The 22,397-nt window shown below is 35.7% G+C and overlaps 1 protein-coding gene across 5 annotated transcripts in view; it reads left to right on the top strand.

Annotated features, from left to right (window-relative positions):
* Vinc (vinculin) overlaps window positions 1-22,397 on the top strand; it is a 336,038-nt gene that overhangs the window by 42,512 nt on the left and 271,129 nt on the right. For all 5 annotated transcript variants that reach the window (XM_090383807.1, XM_090383806.1, XM_090383804.1 and 2 more), the window contains exon 3: window positions 11,890-12,061. In XM_090383807.1, the coding sequence (XP_090239933.1) occupies window positions 11,890-12,061 (172 nt within the window). The remainder of the gene's footprint in view (window positions 1-11,889; window positions 12,062-22,397) is intronic.

Here is a 22,397-nt window from a genome sequence, read left to right as displayed (position 1 = left end):
AGAATCCTCCAGACGCTGCAATGGGAAACCCCGACTGCGTTTGCTAGACTTCGTGTACTCGTTCTTGGATTCCCCTGTACATGCTGCAGCACATTCTGTTCGACGGCTGGAGTCCGTGCTGTTCTTACCCTGTCCCTGTCAGCTCTTTCAAATGAACCTCTCTCAGCTAACCTCTGGTGCAGTCTTGCAAAGAAATTATGACTGGGAATACGCCTCGTCGGATATCGTTCCGCGTACAAACGCTGTGCGGCTGGCCCACTACAATTTGCAGCCCCGTACGCCAAATGCATATCGGCTAACTCTGCGTTCGTGTAATCATCCATCCTACTAACTTGGCGTTCTTGTTCAAGAAATTCGAAATTCGCCTGGAGTATTCCAGAATGTTCGGATGTCCATGCGTCGGAGATGTGAGGCGTGCATTGTAGCCCGTGGAAGAAACTTCGAACACTTACTTTAATCCATGTACCTTTTGCTTCTTTTCATGTATTATTAAAACGATTTCTCACTTACGGTCTCTTTTCTTTATGGTGCTTCTGTGTACAACACCGCTTCAGGAAAGCATTTCCGACCCCACATTGCTATATGATTTCGAGTTGTCAGGATGTACCCTACCCCTCTTAGAAGTTCTGAAACGTTTAACTGAAACACCCTGTATATACTTAAAATTGTCATATAAAGTGGGTTTGTATGGTTAACAAATTAAATAGAACAATTACATATATTTCCTTTATTATAACTCAAATTAACAAATACAATTGTATAAAAGCAAATAAAGAAATATAAATTCTTACAATGTATAAAAAAATAAATAATTCTCTCTTTTATAAATAAACCAGGTATAAAAACAAAATACTGTAGGTACTTTTCTGATTAAACAGAATTATGGCATCAATAATTTTTTGTATTCTGTACTTTATGAAGCAAGAGTGTCAATAATTTTATTAAGCTTTATTGAATGTAGTACACCTTGCTCTATATTCATTATCATTAGAACCTGTAAAATTTCTTGCCCCTCCATTTTGGCACATAAACATGATTTTATTATTTTTAATATTGAAAATATATGTTCTCATGCTGCTTGTGTGAATAACAGTGTCAATATATATTTGTGTGGCATATATAGTAATAGCTATACCATGCAAGGATTCACCACAGTTTTATATTTACAAAATATTTGTGAAAATGAAGATGCTTCTGAGCACGTATTTTTTCAGAATCGATACTATTCAATATTTCTTAGAATACTTCCAGAACTGTGGAATAAATTTTTCTCTCTCTCTCTTTTATTTATTTATTATTATTTTTTTATTTTGAAAACTGACTAATAAAGTACAAATTGCATTACATTTGCTCCACCATATTGTTTCAGCAATCTTTTTCAGTCTTTTTACTTTATTACTTTTTTTTTTTTTTTTACTTCAGTTTTCCAAAATAGGAAATCTTTTATAGGATTCAGAAAAAAAAGCATGCTATTCTATTATAATTGTATACTATCACATTCATCTACATTTAAAATATGTATAACACCATGTATATATGGCATTTGATGACATTTCCTTTATGGAGCTTGAAGGCCATTATATTGGCCAGACATATTTGCAGCACCATCAAAAGTACAACCAACTATATTTTTTTCATGAATATCATGTTCTTTTAAGACATTTTGTAAATAATTTTTTAGAGTTACACCTGTTGATTTTTCTATATTTAAAATAGCAGTCTTTCTTGTACTTTATCTTCACTATCTACATATCCAGTTGGGACCTCTGTAGGGTCTCAACTGGATGCGGGGTGTCTCCGTAGCCAGGTGGGCAGGAGCAGCAGTGCGTAGCACACGCTTCTTGATTAGACCGGGGTTTGAGCCCGTGACCGCTAAATATGGAGGATGCGGAAATGTCAGAGAATGACCACCACATATCCCAGGAGCAATATGGCCTTAGTTGCTAATGCTCCTAAAAACCAAATAACAACAACAACAAAGTGTGGCCCATGGCCATTTTTATAATTTTATGTATAAATGTGAAAGAAATCTTTGTTCAAATTTTACAAAATCATAAGACTTGTTTACTAACTATGGTGGAAACTAGTTAATACGAAATGTGCAGGATTTTCATAAATATTTCCTGTTAACCGAAATTTGTGGTAAAATTTTTGATGGCCGATTCCAGGTGTGGAGAAAATCCCATTTATCGCAGTCATGACAAAAAGATGCACCTGCATACCTTTCTCTTTCCAACCATTCTTTTATGCGGGGATGGTAGTGACAACCCTGCCAACTTCGTATCATCTGCAAACTAGGACATTAAGCTTGATATATCATCATCAGTATCATTTATAATACAGAAAACAACAATGGACCCAACACTGAACCCAGAGGGACTCCACTAATAACATTAGTCCACGATGAGCAGTGTCCATTGATTACCACTCTCTGTCATCTCCCACTCAACCATCCCTTTATCCGTAGCAGCAATTTGCCTCCAATACCACACTGCTCCAATTTGTTCAGCAGTCTTCCATGTGCAACAGTATCAAAAGCCTTTCTAAGATCCAAATATATGATATCAAAGTTATTCCATGCATCCAGTTCCTTTGTGACCACATCTTAGTATCCAATCAAATTGGTCAGGCAAGACTTTCTCTTAACAAAACCATGCTGTGTCTGAGCTATAACTGAAGTCTTGTCTAGATGATCCTGCAGTGCTTCTTTAACCAGTGCCTCCATTAATTTTCCTGAAACAGAAGTTAAACTAACAGGTCTATAATTACTTGTGTCACCCTTTGATCCTCCTTTGTGAATTGGGGTCACATTTGCACATCTCCAGTCCATGGGTACCTCTCCTGAGTCTAAAGAAGCTTCATAATTATGGCTAAGGGTTTGCTTACTTCCTTGCTGCCTCTTTTAATATAACTGGATAGATTTCAACAATTTCTCCTCCACTTTCCTTTCAGTTATTACAAAATCATCTAGCTTGCTGCCAGAGTTTAACTCATCTCTGGCATTCCCCTCCATGAATTACTCCTCATGTGTGAATGTAGATGCAAAATACTCATTTAGTTTGTTAGCCACCTGAGCAGGATCATCAACGGTTGAACCATCAATATCCAGTGGACCAATTTGATTCATCCCTTTCCTTCTAGAGTTTACATATGTAAAGAACTCTTTGTTGTTTTTCTTTGCATCCTTTGCCAAAGATTTCTCATAATCTGCCTTTGCCTGCCTAATCTCCTTGTGACTTGGTTACAGACCAGCTTATATCTATCATAGGCTTCCATGTCACCCATTAATTTATATGTATCCCATGCATTTTTCTTCTCTGCCATATGTCTCATTAGTTCATCTGACATCCATTTAGGCTTAAACCTTCGGCTTAGTTGGTATGTAAAGCCTAGTAGCTTCCAAGATAAGTTCTTTGAATGCTTCCCATTTTGAATTTGCTGTTGGTAACATCATCAGTTGGTCCCACTGTATAGAATTTAAATACTGTCTCAGACCACTGTAGTCACCTTTACAAAAGCAAAAACCCTTCCTTTGACCCCTGATGGTAGTTACCTCTTTGAGTAAATCTCACTTCAGCACACTGTGATCACTGCCACCTAGTGGTTCCATTACTGCAGATTCTTAATGCATGCAGAAACACTACTGATAATCAGATCAAGAGTATTACTCCCTCTAGTTGCCTTCCGAACATGCTGATGTAGAAAACAATCATCCAATAAATCCATAAAAGCCTTGCTAGTGTGTGAGTGACCAACCCACAAATTCCAGTCAATATCTGGTAAATTAAAATCCCCCTTTATAAGACTCTGATTTATTGGCCCACTCTATTTCCCTGTACAGTTTCTTATTATACTCATCAGAGTCATTAGGCCTATAACACACTCCTATTCTCAGTTTTGATCTCCCAATGATTATACCATGAATATCATGTTCTTGTCATCATCGCTGGACAATGCAGTGTCGAGTCAGTTTGGCTCGATGTCGACTGGCTTCACTTCCTTGGATTTTATGTGTTTCTTAACTAATAGCATAACCCCTCCTCCCTTCCTATCCTGTACACATAGTACTCCAGATTCCAGTTCTGCATTCCTTATATGTGTGTGACACCATGTCTCTGATATCCGAACGATATATGCCAAAATGTTGTATATGGATTTTGTAATATTGTATCTCAACCAGAACTCTCAAACGGATGGCTGGCCCTCACTGCTTGTCTTCGTGATCAGTTACTGCATGGTCTACCAGAAACGATAGTCTTTGAATGTCACTGTCACCCTTTGGTCTATCAGTTGTAACAAAGATTATATTTGTCAGCTTGAAAACGACTTGTATGTTGTAATCCATGTCTTCATTGTTATTAACAGGATGGTCAGGCACATTGCACAAAAACAACTCCACGCTGTTTAGATTTTGTTCCTTACTATATTTCTTGATGAGGGGAGAAAAGAAGCAAACACTTTAAATTTAGAATTCAAAGTTTCAAAATAAAAGACAAGTGTTATATTGAAAACTTAATTCAGGATGACATAAGTCGGAGACTGCCTGTATACCATTGACAATACTACTATGCATTGTCCTTTAAGTCTTTTTATGTTGTTTAAAAAGGATTTTGTATTGGACTGCATTACAACCCAGTGGCTTTTTTCATCTTCAGCAGTGTTAAGTGTGCTACTCCACTGCCCCAGTTGGCAATTTGACTTGAGACTACTGTACCCAAATGTCAAATTTTGTGTTTATTACCATTATAGTTTAATTGCCATTATTTAATCCTGATTGTTGTTACAGCAACATTCCTTGGTCTTCAACAAATTTTGACATACAAGTCAGAAGGTCCTTTGCTCCCTTCTGCCTTGTGTCACACAAATCTGAATTATATGTTTTTATATTTTAATTTTTTTTAGTGGGGGGATATCCCCACACCCCATTCTTCAGCATTTTTGATTCATTTTCCGTTAATACAAAGAGATTTTTAGTTGTCTTCAATTGTCCATGCGAAGCAAAATATTCTTTTATATATAAAATAATAGACAACTTGTGATACTATTATCAATGTCATTAAATTAATTATTTAATTAAGGAGGCATAACACAGAATTCCAAGGAATTCTACATGTAAAACTGTCTCATTTTGAGTGCTATTGATTTTTTATAACTACTGTGTTTTGATTTTATTAGTTAATTGTTCCTCTATCTACTGTAGCACCTTACTCCCATTGCTGCACTTCTCCAATTTATGCACAAGATGGTTCATGTAGGACTGTGTCAAATGTCTTTCTGAAATCTAAGTAAATAATATCAGTTATTCCCTCAGAATACCTTTACATGTTGGTCATAGATCATCCAGTAATTAAAACCACTGTGACTACCTGTTATCATTACTGTTGAGATGACCTTACGCTACATCTTAATCATAGATTCCATAATCTTTCCAATCACAAAAGCCAAACTTACAGCTTGACAGTTGTCTGGATTACTTTTGGAATTCTCCCCCTCTAACTTCACCTTTTCAGCATGAGAGAGATTTGGACATTTATAATCTTCTGGAACTTCAACTTCATTCTGGTCTAAGGATTCCTCTATTATTATATATAGGGGTTTAGTGATTGATGAACACCTTTTCCACTTATTTCAGCATAGATAGATGCCATCGGCTTTTTGTGCTTTCTTCCCTTTTAAACCTGATTAATTTCTCCTCCATGGCTTTTTTGCATTTCACATATTTGTTTAATGCTGAATAATTTTTAGTTGAACTAATGGGCTTCACCCCTTGAAGCTCATCTTCTGTCTGCTTAGAATAATCTATAGTAATCCTGCTGCACCATAAGCAGATGGAAGATCCAGTATAGTTAATTTTTTTTCCTTTTAGCATTCGCAAAGACTGATTTACTATCTTTCTTAGCAAAATCCTCTTGTAATCTGACATAACCTGCCTCACTGCCTGAGTAACCTGATATCCTTTATACATTTCATTTTGAACAGGGTCTTTTAGTGTTTGTAGATATCCAAAGCAATTTTATTTTCTGTTACCAATTTCATCAATTCTTTGACATCCATTTTGGTTTTCACTTTGTGCCATATCTTTTTAAAGGTATGCAATAGCATGTAACATCAATAATTGTTTTCTGAAAATTTCCTGTTTAGTGTGTAAGGAATTTCAGCTGCTCTCACTTAGTTGAAAAATAATTTGGATGGTAGTGATGTTTCAAATGAGTGGGTAGCTCATGCTAGGAAGACAAGCTTAAATAACTTCAAGGGGTGGGTCAGTGTAGTAAACTGTACAAGAACAGTTAGTCTTAACTGTGTATACAGTAATGTCAGGAGTGTAATAATAGGGTTAATGGAAATGTGTAACCTAGAAGTAGGGGATGATGAGTTTCATAATGGTATGTATAATGTACTGTATTTAGGATAGACAGAGAAGATAGAAGGGGTGGGTTCATGCTTCTTATCAAAAAAAAGCCCGAGCACAACAAAAACTGTCCAGAATTAGAAGTTATGCGTGCTAGTATATTATCTGTGTGGTGTGAGTTAACTGGAAGCAAAGGTATAATGAGAGTAGAAGCGAACAGAAAAGTGTGGATATTATGATGAGAGTTTCTACATGCAAATGGAATGGGTGAGCAAGTGTGACTGTCTTATTTTGGGTGATTTCAATTGTCCCTAAATTTATCAAAGCAGTTTGGAGGAAAACTCACTATGGGAAACAAAATGTTTAAATAGGCTTGGTGATTATTATTTGTATCGACATTTTAGGGGAAAGTACTAGAATGTTCTTGAGAAAAAATATTCTGCACCTGATCATCTCCCATGAATCAGATGACATCATAGAGCTGATGGTGCAGGAACCATTAGCAAGGAAATATAGCACAAGGATGATTCCAAGATGGATAATAATGAAGTAGCCAGTTAAATAGAGCAGAAAACGATAGCATGGGAAAGAAGTTACAGAGCAATAAAGAGTTACAGAGCAATAAAGATACTGAATTCTATAACAGTCACAGATTGATCTGTAACAAGACTATAGAAAAAGTTTGGCTGGTAAAGGCAGATTATGATAAAAGAAATTGCTGGCTAAAACAGCAAAGAATGGGGACAAGTTTTTCTTATATATGAATACTGAGAAGAAAAGGGCAAATCAGATTGGACCCTTGCATAATGGATGCGGGAAAGTTGTAGATAACCTACTGATGTTGCAGATGAATTGAACAGGTACTTTGTATCAATATTTACAGAAGAAATTCCCTTGGTGAGGAGAAACTGTGAGTGAGGCTGATCAGCATGAAGTTGGTCTAAAATTACAGATGACAGAAAACGTTTTGAGCCTAAAGGAAAGTAAGGCTCCTGGAGTTGATAGCATATACCCAGTAATTTTGAGGGAGGATGCAAGAGAGTGCAATGTATCACTAAGTTTTATGAGGGTATCAATAGACTCAGAAGAGATTTCTTTGCATTGGAGAAGTGTTATCACCAGCACTTAAAAGCAGTTCTAAGAGTGAAGTGAATTGGTTACCCTGACTTCAGTGTAGGGAAAACCCATGGAGACAATGATAAAGAATGCATTACAGGATCATTTAGATAGAAATGGAATTCTGAAGGAAACACAACACGGTTTTGTAGAGGACAAAATCATGTTCAACTAACCTGGTTAGCAATTTTGACAGTCACAAATTGGGCGTAGGAAATAATCTTGACATTGTTTACTTAGATTTGAGCAAAGCATTTGACTCAGATGGGAGGTTACTGTATAAGCTGGAATATATTGGAATCGCAGGAAAAATCCTTAAATGGATTGCAGGGTGGCTGCAGGGCAGGAGGCAGAGTTGTTATTAACAGGCATCCTTCAGATTGGGCTAATCTAAGAAGTGTGTGTTCCTCCAAGGTACCAAGACTTTTTTTTTTTTTTTTTTTTTGATTTTCTTAAATAACAATGAAAGGACAGAGGACATGATGTCAAAATTTACAGATGATAGATTAGTAGAGTATTTAACGATCAGTAGCAAGCACAGCTTCTTCAGGACAACATAGATACACTTCAGAGATGGTTAGCAAAGGTGTAGCTCTCTTTTATTGCAGCAAAATGCAAAGTCTTCTACTTGGAGAATAACAACCCCAAAACAACTTGCGCTCTTGGTGGGGTTGAACTAAAAACAGCAGAGGAAAAAAGAGATTTTGGAATTACGATACAGTTGGACATACAGTTCTCCAAGCAGTGTAGACATGGCAGGGAGGACATGTGGTGTCCTATCGATGACTTATAAAAAATTTGATTGTAGAGGTAAGGAGGTCATAATATCATTATATAAGGCAGTTGTGAGACTGCTTGGAATGCTGTGTCCAGGTATGCAGACTGCACCTAAGAAAAGACATAGAGCTTCTTGAAAAAGTTCAAAGATGGGCAATGCATTTGGTGAGAATGGCAAAAGGACATCCATAGGAGGAACAACTTTGAATATGTGTGCTGCAGAGCTCGGAAACTAGACACCTTAGAGGAGATTTGATTAAGGTGTATAAGACTCTGAGAGGTGAAAGTGAAATGAATGGAAGGTGAAATTTTCATCATTGTAAATGATTTCAGAACTAGGGGCCATAAATTCAAATTACAGAGAGAGAGAGGTTTAGACTGGATTGCCAGAAGTTTTCCTTTAGTTAGTTATTGGAATAAGTTTGCATCTGTGGATGGTTGAGGCTGACAGTGTGGAGAAATTCACAGCTCAGCTGGATAGATACCCATGTGAGGTGGGAGTCAAACAAGTGGTGGTTTATTCATTTATTTATTTTGGCTGGTGTAGCAAAAGTCCAGGGTTTCCTTTCTCCATGTAGTTTATACTAATACTAATGTTTGAGCCCAATATAATTCCCTTTAAGATGATGAAAACCTTTTTAACCGTAATAATTACTATTTTCCTGGATACCTCCATACCAAAACATTATGGTGACTCCAACTTGTACTTTTCAATGTTGGATGAATCTTTAGTAATGATGAAGTCAAGAAAATACTGCCTTTCTTTCCCCCCCCCCCATTCATAGCTCTAAAAAAAGTTGATGGGGAAGCAGTTCTTTGGCTGGAATAAGGAATGGCTGGTACCAGGGAGTATCCTATCCACAAGTCCCAATTTTTCTCATGATAGTTAAAGTTCCCCATAATAATATATTCTGTTTTTGTCTCACACTCTAGTAGTGCACATATGTGCACCAGAATGTCAGAGAAAAGTACAGTTATTAGCAGTACAGCTGATTGTTGTACTGAATATATTCGTTAGGTTTGTGGCATTCTCCTAATCTGTTTTGTTGTTCCTCTTTATATCACACTAGAGGAATTCAGTTTTATTTGGATGTATATTTGTATATCATCCACTAGATATCCTCTTAAACTGTTTTCTGAAGCACAAAGCAAGAAGCAGAATCAGCAGTATAACTTCTCTTCTCCTTCTGCCTTTGATGTGCACATTGTACTTACCAAATTCTGCATCTGGTCAAATGGCACCATATTGTTTCAGCATTCCGGTGTAACTAGTTCAAATTCGTCAAATTTATTAACCATACTTCTAGCATTATTGAAGTTATTATTATGAGAGACCTGCCTTTTTACATTTTTTTATGTCCCTAACACATCCCCATGTAGTGGTTTGTTGCAGTGCTTTCCCCAGGAATTTTCCAAATGGATATTTATTCAGTTGTAGCATTTTTCTGAACAATTTGCAATTTCCTGCCATCTTTCCACAGGTCTCATAGTTTTACAATCAGTTTCAGTTTACAGTATATGAAGATTATAAGAATTCCAAGTGATTCCTATACAACCCCCTACTAATCTACAAGTTATTAGATGTCCAAACAGGAAGAAGTGCAGGAACCTTGATCAGTGCTGCTAATTTGCATTTTTCCAGTGATACCCATCCCTCTATTAGCAGTTTTCTTGAATCTGTTTTATGCAGATCTTATAGATCTGCATAAGATCTTATAATAGATCTGCTTAAGATCTGTTTTATGCAAAGATCCTTATTTCTCTGTTAAGTGAATTCTATGTTTACTTAATTCCTTCTTTCAACAAGGTGAGGCTATGCTGAGAAAATTTTTTTCCCATAAGTCTTGTAGAATTCTTCAAGTTGCTCATCATATAATTCCTCCCTCCTCTTCTGATGAAAGGATTATAGACCCAGTAACATTTTGATCCGTCTTGTGGCATTTTACGATCATGACCTTATATTCTGTGATTTTTTTTCCCCTTTTTTCCTCCATTTTAAGTTAAATGGAGATTTTAGAAATTTATCTAGTGAATGTTTTTTAGTGTTTTTCACTCTGTTACTTGTTAATATAAAGTTCTACACTTGGGTAATAGTAATGCGGAGTGTCTTATTACTTGTAAAGCCAAAAACTTAAGTTAGTTGATAATGAAAAAAAAAAAAAAAAGGACTTAAGTGAAAGGGGAGAGAGAGAGAGAGAGAGAGAGAGAGAGAGAGAGAGAGAGAGAGAGAAAAAGAGAAAGAGAATGATTTTCAGGATGAAAAAATTATTAGGAATGAATGTTGGAAGAAATGTTGAAAACAGTGGTTAAGGTAAAAACAAATTAATTTTAAAGAACCATTCTTTTTGCCCATTCCTTCTATTCATTGGTCCACTTCTTTGTCCTTTATTCAGTCACATTGGTTTATTAGAAATTTTTTTACCTGGCTAAGTAAGGTTGGAAAAATACCTGGATGAAATCAAGTGACAGTTAAAAAAAATTATCTTTATTTAAAGGCAGTAGTAAATAACCTTGGCTTCTTGCATTATTTTTTATAATTCAAAGGTTACTATTTCATGAATGAATAGTTGAGGAAACACCATCAAACTACGTGTTAACTAAAGTTTTAATTTCAGTAGTTACAGGAGGGGGTTTAAATATTGAATAACTATCATCAAGTCTGGAGATCATTGGGATGTGACCAGTTCATGGGACAGAGAGACAAATGTGAGATCATTTTTGTTTCTCTTCCTCTTGAAATGGCTGCATGCTAGTGTTCTCCAGGTCTGATGACAAGATACAGCAGAATCTTGAAATGAACATTTTATGTTTTAAGTATTGGTGTTACTTGATATCGCCTTTGTAACTTTCAGTAAAAAAAAAAAATAACGTGGTTTGATAATATTTCCTCAACTTAATTCATTTATCAGCCAATATAATGTCCATCTTTAAACAAATTGGTTACTGTTTTATCAGATAAAGAGTATACACTATATTCTGCATTATTATATAGAATATAGTGTATATTCTATATTTGATTTTGATCATGGAGATCTTTTTGTTCTTACTGAGGACTAAGACTGAGTACTGCAATCCTGTAGTATTGTACTACTTCATATCTATAACTTTAATAGCTAACTTGTGTTGACCATTCTCAACAATTTTCAGTGGGATTATTTTTTTTTTTATAGCAATAACTATGACAGTTAGTTGCTATTAAAGCAGTTAAACTATAAAACATAAGGCTGTTTGCACTTCAAATTGATAGCAGTGTGTTCTTTAAAATGTTTTTTTTTTTAAATCAATTAGTTCATAATATTTGTGGGGTTACTGTGTAATAAATCAAATAAATTCATTCTCTATTATCAAAGAGCTTAATAGCAAGGTGGACTTGAGTCACTAGTGCAGATTACCAAAACCTCTCTAAATAAAGGCAGGTTGTAACCTGCAGTAAATTCCAATTACTGTGTGATAGATATATATAAATGTCATTGATGATAAATTGTTTGGCAAAATGTACTATATATTTGTATTCCTTTCTATTCACATTTACATCTAGATATTTAAGTAATGTCTAAGTTATTATGTATAGTTAATTATATGTTTTAAATATTTTTTGGAGAGCATACCACTGTTGCTAAGAACATTGGCATTCTTTATCTACATAGGTGGGAAGAGATACTGTCAACTGTAGTGATGATCCAATACTTCGCCAGGATATGCCTACAGCACTTCAAAGAGTTGAAAAGGCATCCAAGTTACTGGAAGAGGCATCTTCTTTATTAAAAACAGATGCATTTTCTCAACCTGCTCGCAAAAAACTAATAGAAGGAGCCAGAGGTAGGGATGTGGGTGCGCACGTGCATGCAGTATGTTTATTTTAAAATAAAAGTAGAATTTAAAAACACCCTATATATATATATATATATAATTACTATAGTAGATTTGAGACAGCAGTAGGATTACTGCTGTCTCAAATCTAAGTTTAAATATTTAAGAAAAACAACGGTAATCTTCAGAAAAGCTTTCATTCCATTTATCTATGAATGCTTCAGAAGCTTTCATCCAATTTACCTCAAGAAAATAACACACAGTTTATATCTTTTCATTTAACTTTAGTTGCACTTGTATAAATAACTTTTATCCAATAATTTCTCTTTTTTTTTATTTTAAAGAGACAAAGAAGATTAACATTCAGACAGGAATGCAGTATAATTGTATTCCTGTCTGAACAAGTTGAGTGGATACTATCACACAGTAACAAAGGAACTGGATGCAAAAAATAATTTTGACATCATATACTTACATTTCACAAAAGATTTTGATACTATTGTACCTAAACAACTGCTGTATAAATTGGAGCAGCATGACATCACGGTCAAGTTGCTGCTGTGGATAAAGGGATGGTTGAGTGGGAGAAAACAGAGAGTAGTTATCGGTGGGCACTGCTCTTCTTGGACTAATATTATTAGCAGAGTCCCCAAGGGTTCAGTGCTGGGTCTACTGTTGTTATATATATTTATTAATAGTATTGATGAAGACATATCAGTCTTAATTTCTGACTTTTTAGATTATCAGAGGAGAGAAGATTGGCAACATAGTTAATCAGTAATCAGGGTGCAACAAGATCTAGACAAATTAGGAAGATGGGTTGAAAAATAGCAATTGAAGTTTAACATTGACAAATGCAGGGTATTTCATATTGGGGGGGGGGGGGGGTGTTGCAATAATCTCAGATTAACGTACCAACTGTGTGGTACCCACACACCTTCATGCATTCAATTGTGCTGTCAGATATGAAGTTCTCTGAACAGTGCGGATGTGCTGCCAAGAGAGCTCAGGGTTTTGTCAATGATATACAGGAATGTTTCCAGAAGGGATAAGATGGTGATTATCCCACTCTATAAGGGAATGGTTAGGCCACATTTTGAATACTGCATACAGATCTGGAAGCCTCATTTTAGGATGGATACATATCTGTTGGAATGGGTGCAGAGAAGAGCAGTAAGGTTGGTGAGGGGAGCAAAAAGGTGCAGAATCTTGAAACAATCGTAAGCTACAGAATCTTGAAATAACTGGGAGTAAAGTGGAGGAGAAACTGTTGAAGATAAACACAAGAAAGGCACCCGGGGTGGATGGGATCTATCCAGTTATATTAAAGGAGGCAGCAAAGGAAGTAAGCAAACCCTTAGCCATAATTATGAGAGCTTCCTTGGACTCAGGGGAGGTACCCATAGACTGGAAATGTGCAAATGTGACCCCAATTTACAAAGGAGGATCAAAGGCTGACACAAGTAATTATAGACCTGTGAGCTTAACTTCTGTTCCAGGAAAATTAATGGAGGCACTGGTTAAAGAAGCACTGCAGGATCATTTAGACAAGACTTCAGTTATAGCTCAGACAGCATGGTTTTGTTAAGGGGAAGTCTTGCCTGACCAACTTGATTGGATACTATGATGCAGTCACAAAAGAACTGGATGCAGGGAATAACTTTGATATTATATACTTGGATCTTAGAAAGGCTTTTGATACTGTTGCACATGGAAGACTGCTACACAAATTGGAGCAGTGTGACATTGGAGGCAAATTGCTGCTATGGATAAAGGGATGGTTGAGGGGGAGAAGACAGAGAGTGGTAATCAATGGACACTGCTCATCGTGAACTAATGTTATTAGTGGAGTCCCTCAGGGCTCAGTGTTGGGTCCATTATTGTTTTCTGTATTTATAAATGATATTGATGATGGTATATCAAGCTTAATGTTCAAGTTTGCAGACGATACAAAGGTTGGCAGGGTTGTCAAGGACGCTACTGACACTATGCTGCTGCAACAGGATCTGGAAAGGTTGAGCAGATGGGCTGAGAGGTGGCAAATGAAGTTTAACATTGACAAATGTAAAGTACTACACATGGGAAACAGCAACCCCAGAGCAACGTATCAACTCTGTGTACTACACTGACAGTGGTAGAGAATGAAAGGGACTTGGGGGTGGTTGTGCAGGCAGATATGAAGTTTTCTGAGCAGTGCAGACGGGCTGCAAGAGTAGCTCATGGAGTATTGTCAATCATATACAGAAATATTTCCAGCAGGGATAAGGAGGTGATTATTCCATTGTATAAGGCAATGGTCAGGCCACACCTAGAGTACTGTATACAGGTCTGGAGGCCTCATTTCAAGAAGGATGTAGAGCTGCTGGAACGAGTACAGAGAAGGGCAACACGATTAGTGAATGGAACAAAGGGGTGCTCTTACGAAGAAAGGCCTAAGTTTTGCAAATTACAGTGTCTGGAGACTAGGCACCAGCGAGGTGATCTGATAGAGGTGTATAAAGCCTTGAATGGTTTAAGCATGCTCAATGCTGATAGGATTCTTCCTCTAGCTCAGAAAAATCACCTGAGAGGGCATAAATTCAAATTGAGGAAAGACAGATGTAGGATAGACGTGCGGAAATTTGCCTTTAGCCAGCGGGTGGTTGGTTGGTGGAACAGACTTCCATCCCTTGTGGTGGAGGTTGATAGCCTAAATAAGTTTAAGGCTCAGCTGGACAGGTATTTTGAACGAACAGAGGGGTGAAGTGGAAGTGGGTTTTTTATTTTATTTTTTTTTTTTGGCTGATGCTGCATAAGCTTGCTTTCTTGCATCAAATGCCTCTACTAATGCTAATGCTAATGCTAAGGTGCCCTTACCAGGAAAGGCTTCAGTTTTGCAAATTGCAGTATCTGAAGGCTTGTAAAGCACTTGTAAAGAGATCTGGTCAAGGTGTTTAAGGCTTTGAATGGATTGAGTAGGCTCATTCCTGATGTAATCTTTCCTCTTGCTTAGACCCCCCCCACACAAGGGGGAATAAATGCAAATGTGCAGAAATTTTCCTTCAGCCAGGAGGTGGTTGATTGGTGGATCAATTTCCCATCTTGTATTGTAGAGGATAATAGTTTGAATAAATTCAAAGAAGAACTCTTAGAGTAAATGGCCAAGTGAAATGAGAAGTGTTAGGTTTTTTGGCTGTTGCTGTATAAGATTGCTTTCTTCCATTATTTCCTGCTACTGTTGATATATACAAGGTGTGGCAATAAAGTTCTGTGATTGGTGCAATAAAAAGAACACAAAGTGAATAGTTTTATTATTATTCAAAGTAATCACCACCTGATTTAATGCACTTATTACACCTTTCTAAACGTTTTCTGAAAAGAGTCAGTGAAGCCACCCAAAGAGATAATGTTCTGTTCGGTGGTTAGGTTTTCTTTATATCCTCAACGTCCTAAAATCTATTTTCCTTGAGGGCAGTTTTCACCTTGAGAAAGAGGAAGAAGTCCACTAATGCTAGGGTGGATGGTTGATCTGTTATACTGTTGTTGTGAAAATGCCTTTACAAGTGCAGAATGGGCAGTGGTATTGTCATGCAACAAGAACCAGCTACCTTACAACAAGGACCAGCTATCTCAAAATTGTGGCGTTATCCAGGAAGTGTGCTTCAGTAGTCTTTGAAGCACCTGTACGTAGAATTCAGTATTGACTCTCTTCCCCCTCAGGTACAAATTCCTTGTGGATTATACCCAGTTTGTCAAAACGTGATCAGTGTTTTCTTGATCCTGGACTTATGTAAAAGAAATTTTTTGGGTCTTGGTGATTTTGAAGTCTACTGCATACTCTGATGCTTTGTCTATGGGTCATACTGAAACATCCAACACTAACAGTAGAGATGAGGAATTAGAATTATCTTGACAAGTCTGGATGAAGTCTTTGCATGATATCACTCTTTGTTGCTTCTGCTTGTCTGTGAGGCTGTGCAGTACAAATTTTGCACAGACTTTCCTTTTCTCCAAATCTTTATGTGGAATTAGATGAATTGTCTTCTTATTCATATTGAACTCATCAGCCATCATTCTGAGGGTTAAATGGCAAAATCTTGCCACAATTTCCTGAATTTGCAACTGTGTCCTCATTTCGAGAGATTGACATGCCCACTTCTTGGGTCATTGCTAATATCCTCTTGTCCGCCTTTGAACTGCTTATACTTTTTTTTTTTTTTTTAACCATTCAAACACACTGGTTTCATCACCATAAACAGTTTTTAACATTTCATACATTTTATCAAAACAAAATTTGATATGTGTTTGTTGCTCCATTGCAAAATCATGGCATGGAACATTTATGCTGTTAATGAAACTGGTTGTTACTTAAGTCTGTCAGACTACTGGACATTCTCAGTAACACCATCTGTTTCAGGAAGTTTGAACTATAACATGGCACTTTCATTTATTTTTAGACTCATTGAACATAACTGCAACAGCACTGTGTATGTATGTATATGTGTGTGTGTGTGTGTGTGTGTGTATATATATATATATATCAATTGACTTGATAACAAACAACAGTTCAGTCTGTGTCAGCACATTTATTCATTGCTGTTGTACGGTTCTTTGTAAAATATTACTAGTTCAGGTTTGATTGTGTATTCAGAATTTTAATGTTTATGTCTCAGCTACAGTTAAAACAGTATAAACATATTTATGCTGTTCTGAACAGTGACTGAGTTATGGCTGTTTGAATTTTCAAAAATGGCAATGGAGTTTTGAATGGGAAAAAATAATAAAAATAAGCAATCACATTCTTGGTATGAATACACATTTCTCTAGGTATGTATCTCTTTTTTTGTTATTTTATTTTTTTACCAAATTTTTTAAAATTTGTATAACCATTCAGAATTGGACACATGTCACCTGAACGTTTTGCTTATTTTGTTATGCAGAATCACCCTATAATTATTTTAATGTAATTTAAAAACTGTAATAATTCAGAAGTAGAATGAAAAAAACTGAATTACTTGAATTGGAAGTAATTCAATTTTAGTTTAATTGAAATTCAAAAGCTTCAATTAATTCAATTTTTTTTATACATTTCCTAATGAAAATTTAAAAAATTTCTGTAATTTTTAAATATTATCCATTGAGATAGATGCAGTCCAAGTTGATCATGAGATAATTTTAAATATTGGTTTATGCACAGTTAATATGCAAATTGTTTTTTAATTTTTGAATCAAATTTTTCAAAAAAGTTGCTGTTTTTGTATAGCAACACAAAATAAAAAAATAAATAATATAAAAAAAGACAGCAACAAATGTCCATATAATGCCTAAGAATAAATTTTCATCCTACACTTCTACCATCTTTACTGGTATTAATTTGCGAAATAATTACAAAAAAAGATTAGTAAGATATTCAGTGTTCTCCCCAGAACCTAAATGGGCACACTGCCCAGTGAATTTAACTGACCAACCGGCCAAATTTTAAGCGATTCTCGTGGTACTATATGGTACTGCTCACTGATCTCGATCAATATTAATTCAAACATATATGTGATCGAGGTCAATGTGACAGGAGCATATAATGTTAAATTATATAGTATGAATCAGAGCTGTAATACTCAATACATTCTACGTTGATATTAATATTTGTAAAATAATAAGAGGAGTTTACCTCAATATAGTACGTAGAACACTTCCGTATGATACTCTCCAGAAATTAAAATGAAAAAATCGAAAACTTACATTAGAGTAAAAAATAAATAATTGAAAACCAATTTAACACAATTAAAATCAATTTAACACAATTAAAAATCAATTTAATGCAATTAAAAATTAAAAAGAATCTAACGAAAATATTCAAAACGATTTTCCTTCCTGAAGCTGACAATGCTTTTCGACCATATGTTGTGAACACAGGAATGAAAATTACTGAATAGGGTTGAACTTGAAACTTTAAATAGTGATTATTTGTCTTCGTGCATGTGCGTAAAGGTCCACGCATTGGAGATCAAATATGGCTGCCGAACATTAAGAGGAAAGAAAATCGTTTTGAATATTTTTATTAGATTCTTTTTAATTTTTGATTGTGTTAAATTGATTTTTGATTGTGTTAAATTGATTTGAATTGTGTTAAATTGGTTTTTAATTATTTATTTTTTACTCTAATGTAAGTTTTCGATTTTTTCGTTTTAATTTCTGGAGAGTATTATACGGAAGTGTTCTATGTACTATATTGAGGTAAACTCCTCTTATTATTTTACAAATGTTAAATTATGCAATTAATTTTTGCTCTGGATTGCTTAAAGTCACATTTATAAATAACTGGAAATTTTATAATATTGTGAAGTATTACACTTTCCCACCTCCTTCGTAATGCCACTCGGCTGGCAAAATTTTATGGGGAGAACACCAATATTACTAATGGTTTGAAGATCACTCAAAAATTTTCCTCCCTATTTATTTTTTTTAACAAAAATTCAGTCAAAAATAAGTGAAAAATTGTTGTACATGTTTTTGTATATCTTCTTTGCATACAAATTTTCCACATTCCCTTTTATTATTATTATTTTTTTTTCTGTGGCTGTACATTGCTTAGACACAAGGGTTAGTACCCCTTGTTAGTAGAAATTCTTTTCAATTTCTGGAACTTTTCTAGTTTTTTACCTTTTGATGCACTTGTATGCAGCTCTATTTCTGTTGAGAGTGTCATTCCTATTGATATTTTTCAGATATTCTCATTCTCTACTGTCAGATTCGTCCTTTGTTGTTAAAAATTAAATACAACTTATCTGACTCAGTTTTTGCTGAGGAGAAAACTTGCAGGACAAAACTTTCTGAGTGATCTTTATGACCATTTCAAAAACTACAGTTCTTTGAAATTATCATATACCGTATTTCCCCATGTATAAGACGCTCCCATATATAAGACGCACCTTAATTTTGGGGCCCGAACTTTGAAAAAAAAAAAAAAAAAATGTATTACATAAAGTTATTGAACTCAAGTTTCATTCATCATAAAATTCATGCAACTCCTCATCACTGTCAAAACTCCCATCCATTAGCTTGTCCTCATCTGTGTCTGATGACGAATCACTGTCTTCATATATTGCCTCGTCCTCAGTTCTATCTATGGCATTTGAAATGCCACACTTCTTAAATGACTTGACAACAATCTCAAGCTTGATATTATCCCAGGATCTTTTCACCCAGGTACAAACTTCTCCTATAGTTGGTTTTTTCACTCTTCCTGCTGGTGTCAAATTGTCCCCAGAAGACTTCATCCATTGGTTCCATTCGTCGCTCATGGAAGCTTTGAAGGGTTTGTTAATGCTGACATCAAGTGGTTGGAGCTGGGATGTCAAGCCTCCAGGTATGACGGCAAGTTTTGTTTTATGCTCTGCAGCAATCTTCTTTGTGTTTTTTGTTATGTGTGCCCTGAACTGATCAAGCACCAATAGGGCAGGTTTGCGTAAGAGCCCACCTGGTCTCCTGCTCCAAACTTTCTCAAACCAGATCTTCATCCCATCCTGATCCATCCAACCCTTGTCATAAACATGGACAATCACTCCTCGAGGAATGTCTTCTTTTGGCATTGTTTTGCGTTTGAAAATCAGCATAGGAGACAGCTTGGTTCCGTCGGCACAACAAGCTAGAACAACTGTATAATGGCTCTTTTAATGTCCACTTGTCTTCACAGTTACAGTTTTCACCCCTTTCTTATCAACAGTTCTGTTACTTGGGACATCAAATTGAAGGGGAACTTCCTCCATATTTGCAATTTGTCCCAACTCAAACTGATGTGTCTTCTGACACTGAATGACAAAACGATGAAATTCAAGGACCTTCTGCTCATAGTTTTCAGGCATCTTTTGGGCAAGTCTGGTGCGTGTACGCATGCTTAGTCCATTCCGTTTCATGAACCTGAAACACCAATTGTGTCCTCCTTTGAAATCCGTAACTTCTTTTTTATCAGCAGTTCTTCTTGCCTCATGCTGAACCATCTTTGTGGACACAGGAATTCCAATTGCCCTTTGCTCTTCAATCCATATCTTCAATTCCCTCTCTAAATCAGGCCATTTTGCTGACTTGCCTCTCATGGCCTTCTTCTGCCGTGGCGTTTGCATTAGGGTTTCTTCTTCCCGTAGCTAGTCTCGGATTGTTTTCTCAGTTGGAGGAGGACCAAACTTACGTTCAGCAGCACGATTTCCATTCACTTTTGCAAACTGGATCACTTTTAACTTGAATTCAGCACTGTATGAAAATCTTTTCTAAGCCATTTCTGGGCAGAACATGGCAAAACGTAACCTAATATACCAGTAACAAGTGCGAAACAATGAGCGCAAAGACAACAAGCGCGAAAAAGCGGGAAATGCAAGTAAAAAAATCTACAACGACTGTATAAGACGCACCTAGTTTTTAGACCCCAAATTTTTCGAAAAAAGGTGCGTCATATACATGAGGAAATACGGTAATTAATACATAAATTATTAATATTAATTTATCTGTTTGAGTTGTGAGCAATAAATAAACAACTTAGTTAATGTTACATAAACTAACTTGTGTGTTATATTTCAGGCACATTAGCGAATAGTAATAATTCATGAATTCTGACAAAATAAGCCAACTTATTGATGTGAAAATTTGTTATAAAGATTCTTAAAGAGGGAACGCTATGAAATTGTAATAGAACTAACATGTAGGTTAGTGCAAAAGCATCATTTTAACGTAGCCATATACCAAAGTAGTTAAATTAATTAATTAAATTGGCATCGTTATGGTTATATCTCATATTGTGAATGCCTTCGCAACGAGTTGCTATGGTATTGTACTGCTTCGAATAAATAACACTTCACCAGTGGAGAAGACTACTGTTATTTATTCTCAGCGGATACCACAACCCACACGGCACTGTTTCAAAGCTTGTTGGCTTCTCTTCGGTGGGTGGGTGGGTGGGCAGGTACCCTAGTGTTGCAATAGTGACAACCCAGTTATGAAGTATAACTTCACAATATGATAGATACCTGATGGTGTGCAGTGATATAGACTATAAAATATTTAAGGGCAAAGGCCTCATGCTACGAGGTAGAATGACTAACATGTAGGTTAGTGCAAAAGCATCATTTTAATGTAGCCATCTACCAAAGTAGTTAAATTAATTAATTAAATTGGCATCATTTTGGTTATAACCAAAACGATGCCCATCAGGCATCTCTCATATTGTGAAGTTATACTTCATAACTTCACAATATGAGAAGTTATGAAGTATAACTTCTCATATTGTGAACTTCTCATACCCCTACCCAAATAGAACTTAAAACCATCCCAACTTATCTGTTGGGATATGATTGATCTTAATAGCTTTCTAGGGATTAACAAAGCATACTGTATACTTAAAATGTGAAACTTTATATTATTAATTAATGTCTAGACTTTGAATAACATACTTCAATTACAAGTTAGGTAATGTATGCAGAGTTGGATTTGAGGTGCATGCTGTTTTTTCTTTATCTGATTAACTGAATCGAACGTAAATGTAGTTATCTTCTTATCAGTTAATTACTAAGTTTATAACTTTATAGAACGCTTAATGAAACTTTATAGATAATAACATTTAGTAAAACTCCAAACTTAGCCATTTAGTTTAATTACAACTGTATAGTATTTATTACTCTTCTCCTATATGCTCTTTTCTCTCTTTCTCTCTCTCTCTCTCTCTCTCTCTCTCTCTCTCTCTCTCTCTCTCTCTCTATATATATATATATATATGGACAAATGTATTTTATCAGTGTATTGAGTAGGGGTGCTGACCTGTCAAGTGTAATTACAATGGAAAAAAATTGAGAATGCCAACAAGGTAAAAGCAGATTACCTGAAATTAAATGAAATTAAAATTAACATAACAAAAATGGTACCTAATGCAGTGGGTCCCAGGACTTTAACTACTTCTTGAACGGGTCGGCAGCCAAAACTGTAGGAGCCACCCCAATGCGCAGGGTCTCTGTTTCTGGCTGCTGACCCTTTGAAGAAGTAGTTAAAGTCCTGGGACCCACTGCATTAGGTACCATTTTTGTTATCATTATTATTTTTATGTTAATCTTAATTTCATTTAATTTCAAGTAATCTGCTTTTACTTTGCTGGCATTCTAAAATTTTTTCCATTGTAATTACAATTGATAGGTCAACACCCCTACCCAATACACTGATAAAATACATTTGTCTATATTTCATTATGGGCTGGGTATTTCTGCTATAAGTAGTAGTGCCCTGGATCCATAACCTAGTTTAATAATTTAATACTTTTTCTTGCTTGCTTAGACGTTCAGTAATGTCATTATATCCTATTATTTTAGCATTAGCATTAGCATTAGTA

This window comes from Mastigoproctus giganteus, chromosome 10, assembly GCF_048544385.1.
Source record: "Mastigoproctus giganteus isolate SK-2022 chromosome 10, ASM4854438v1, whole genome shotgun sequence".
In the NCBI taxonomy this organism is placed as follows: Eukaryota; Metazoa; Arthropoda; class Arachnida; order Uropygi; family Thelyphonidae; genus Mastigoproctus; species Mastigoproctus giganteus.
Note: the sequence above shows the minus strand (reverse complement) of the source record. Positions and strands in the feature narration are given on the sequence as shown.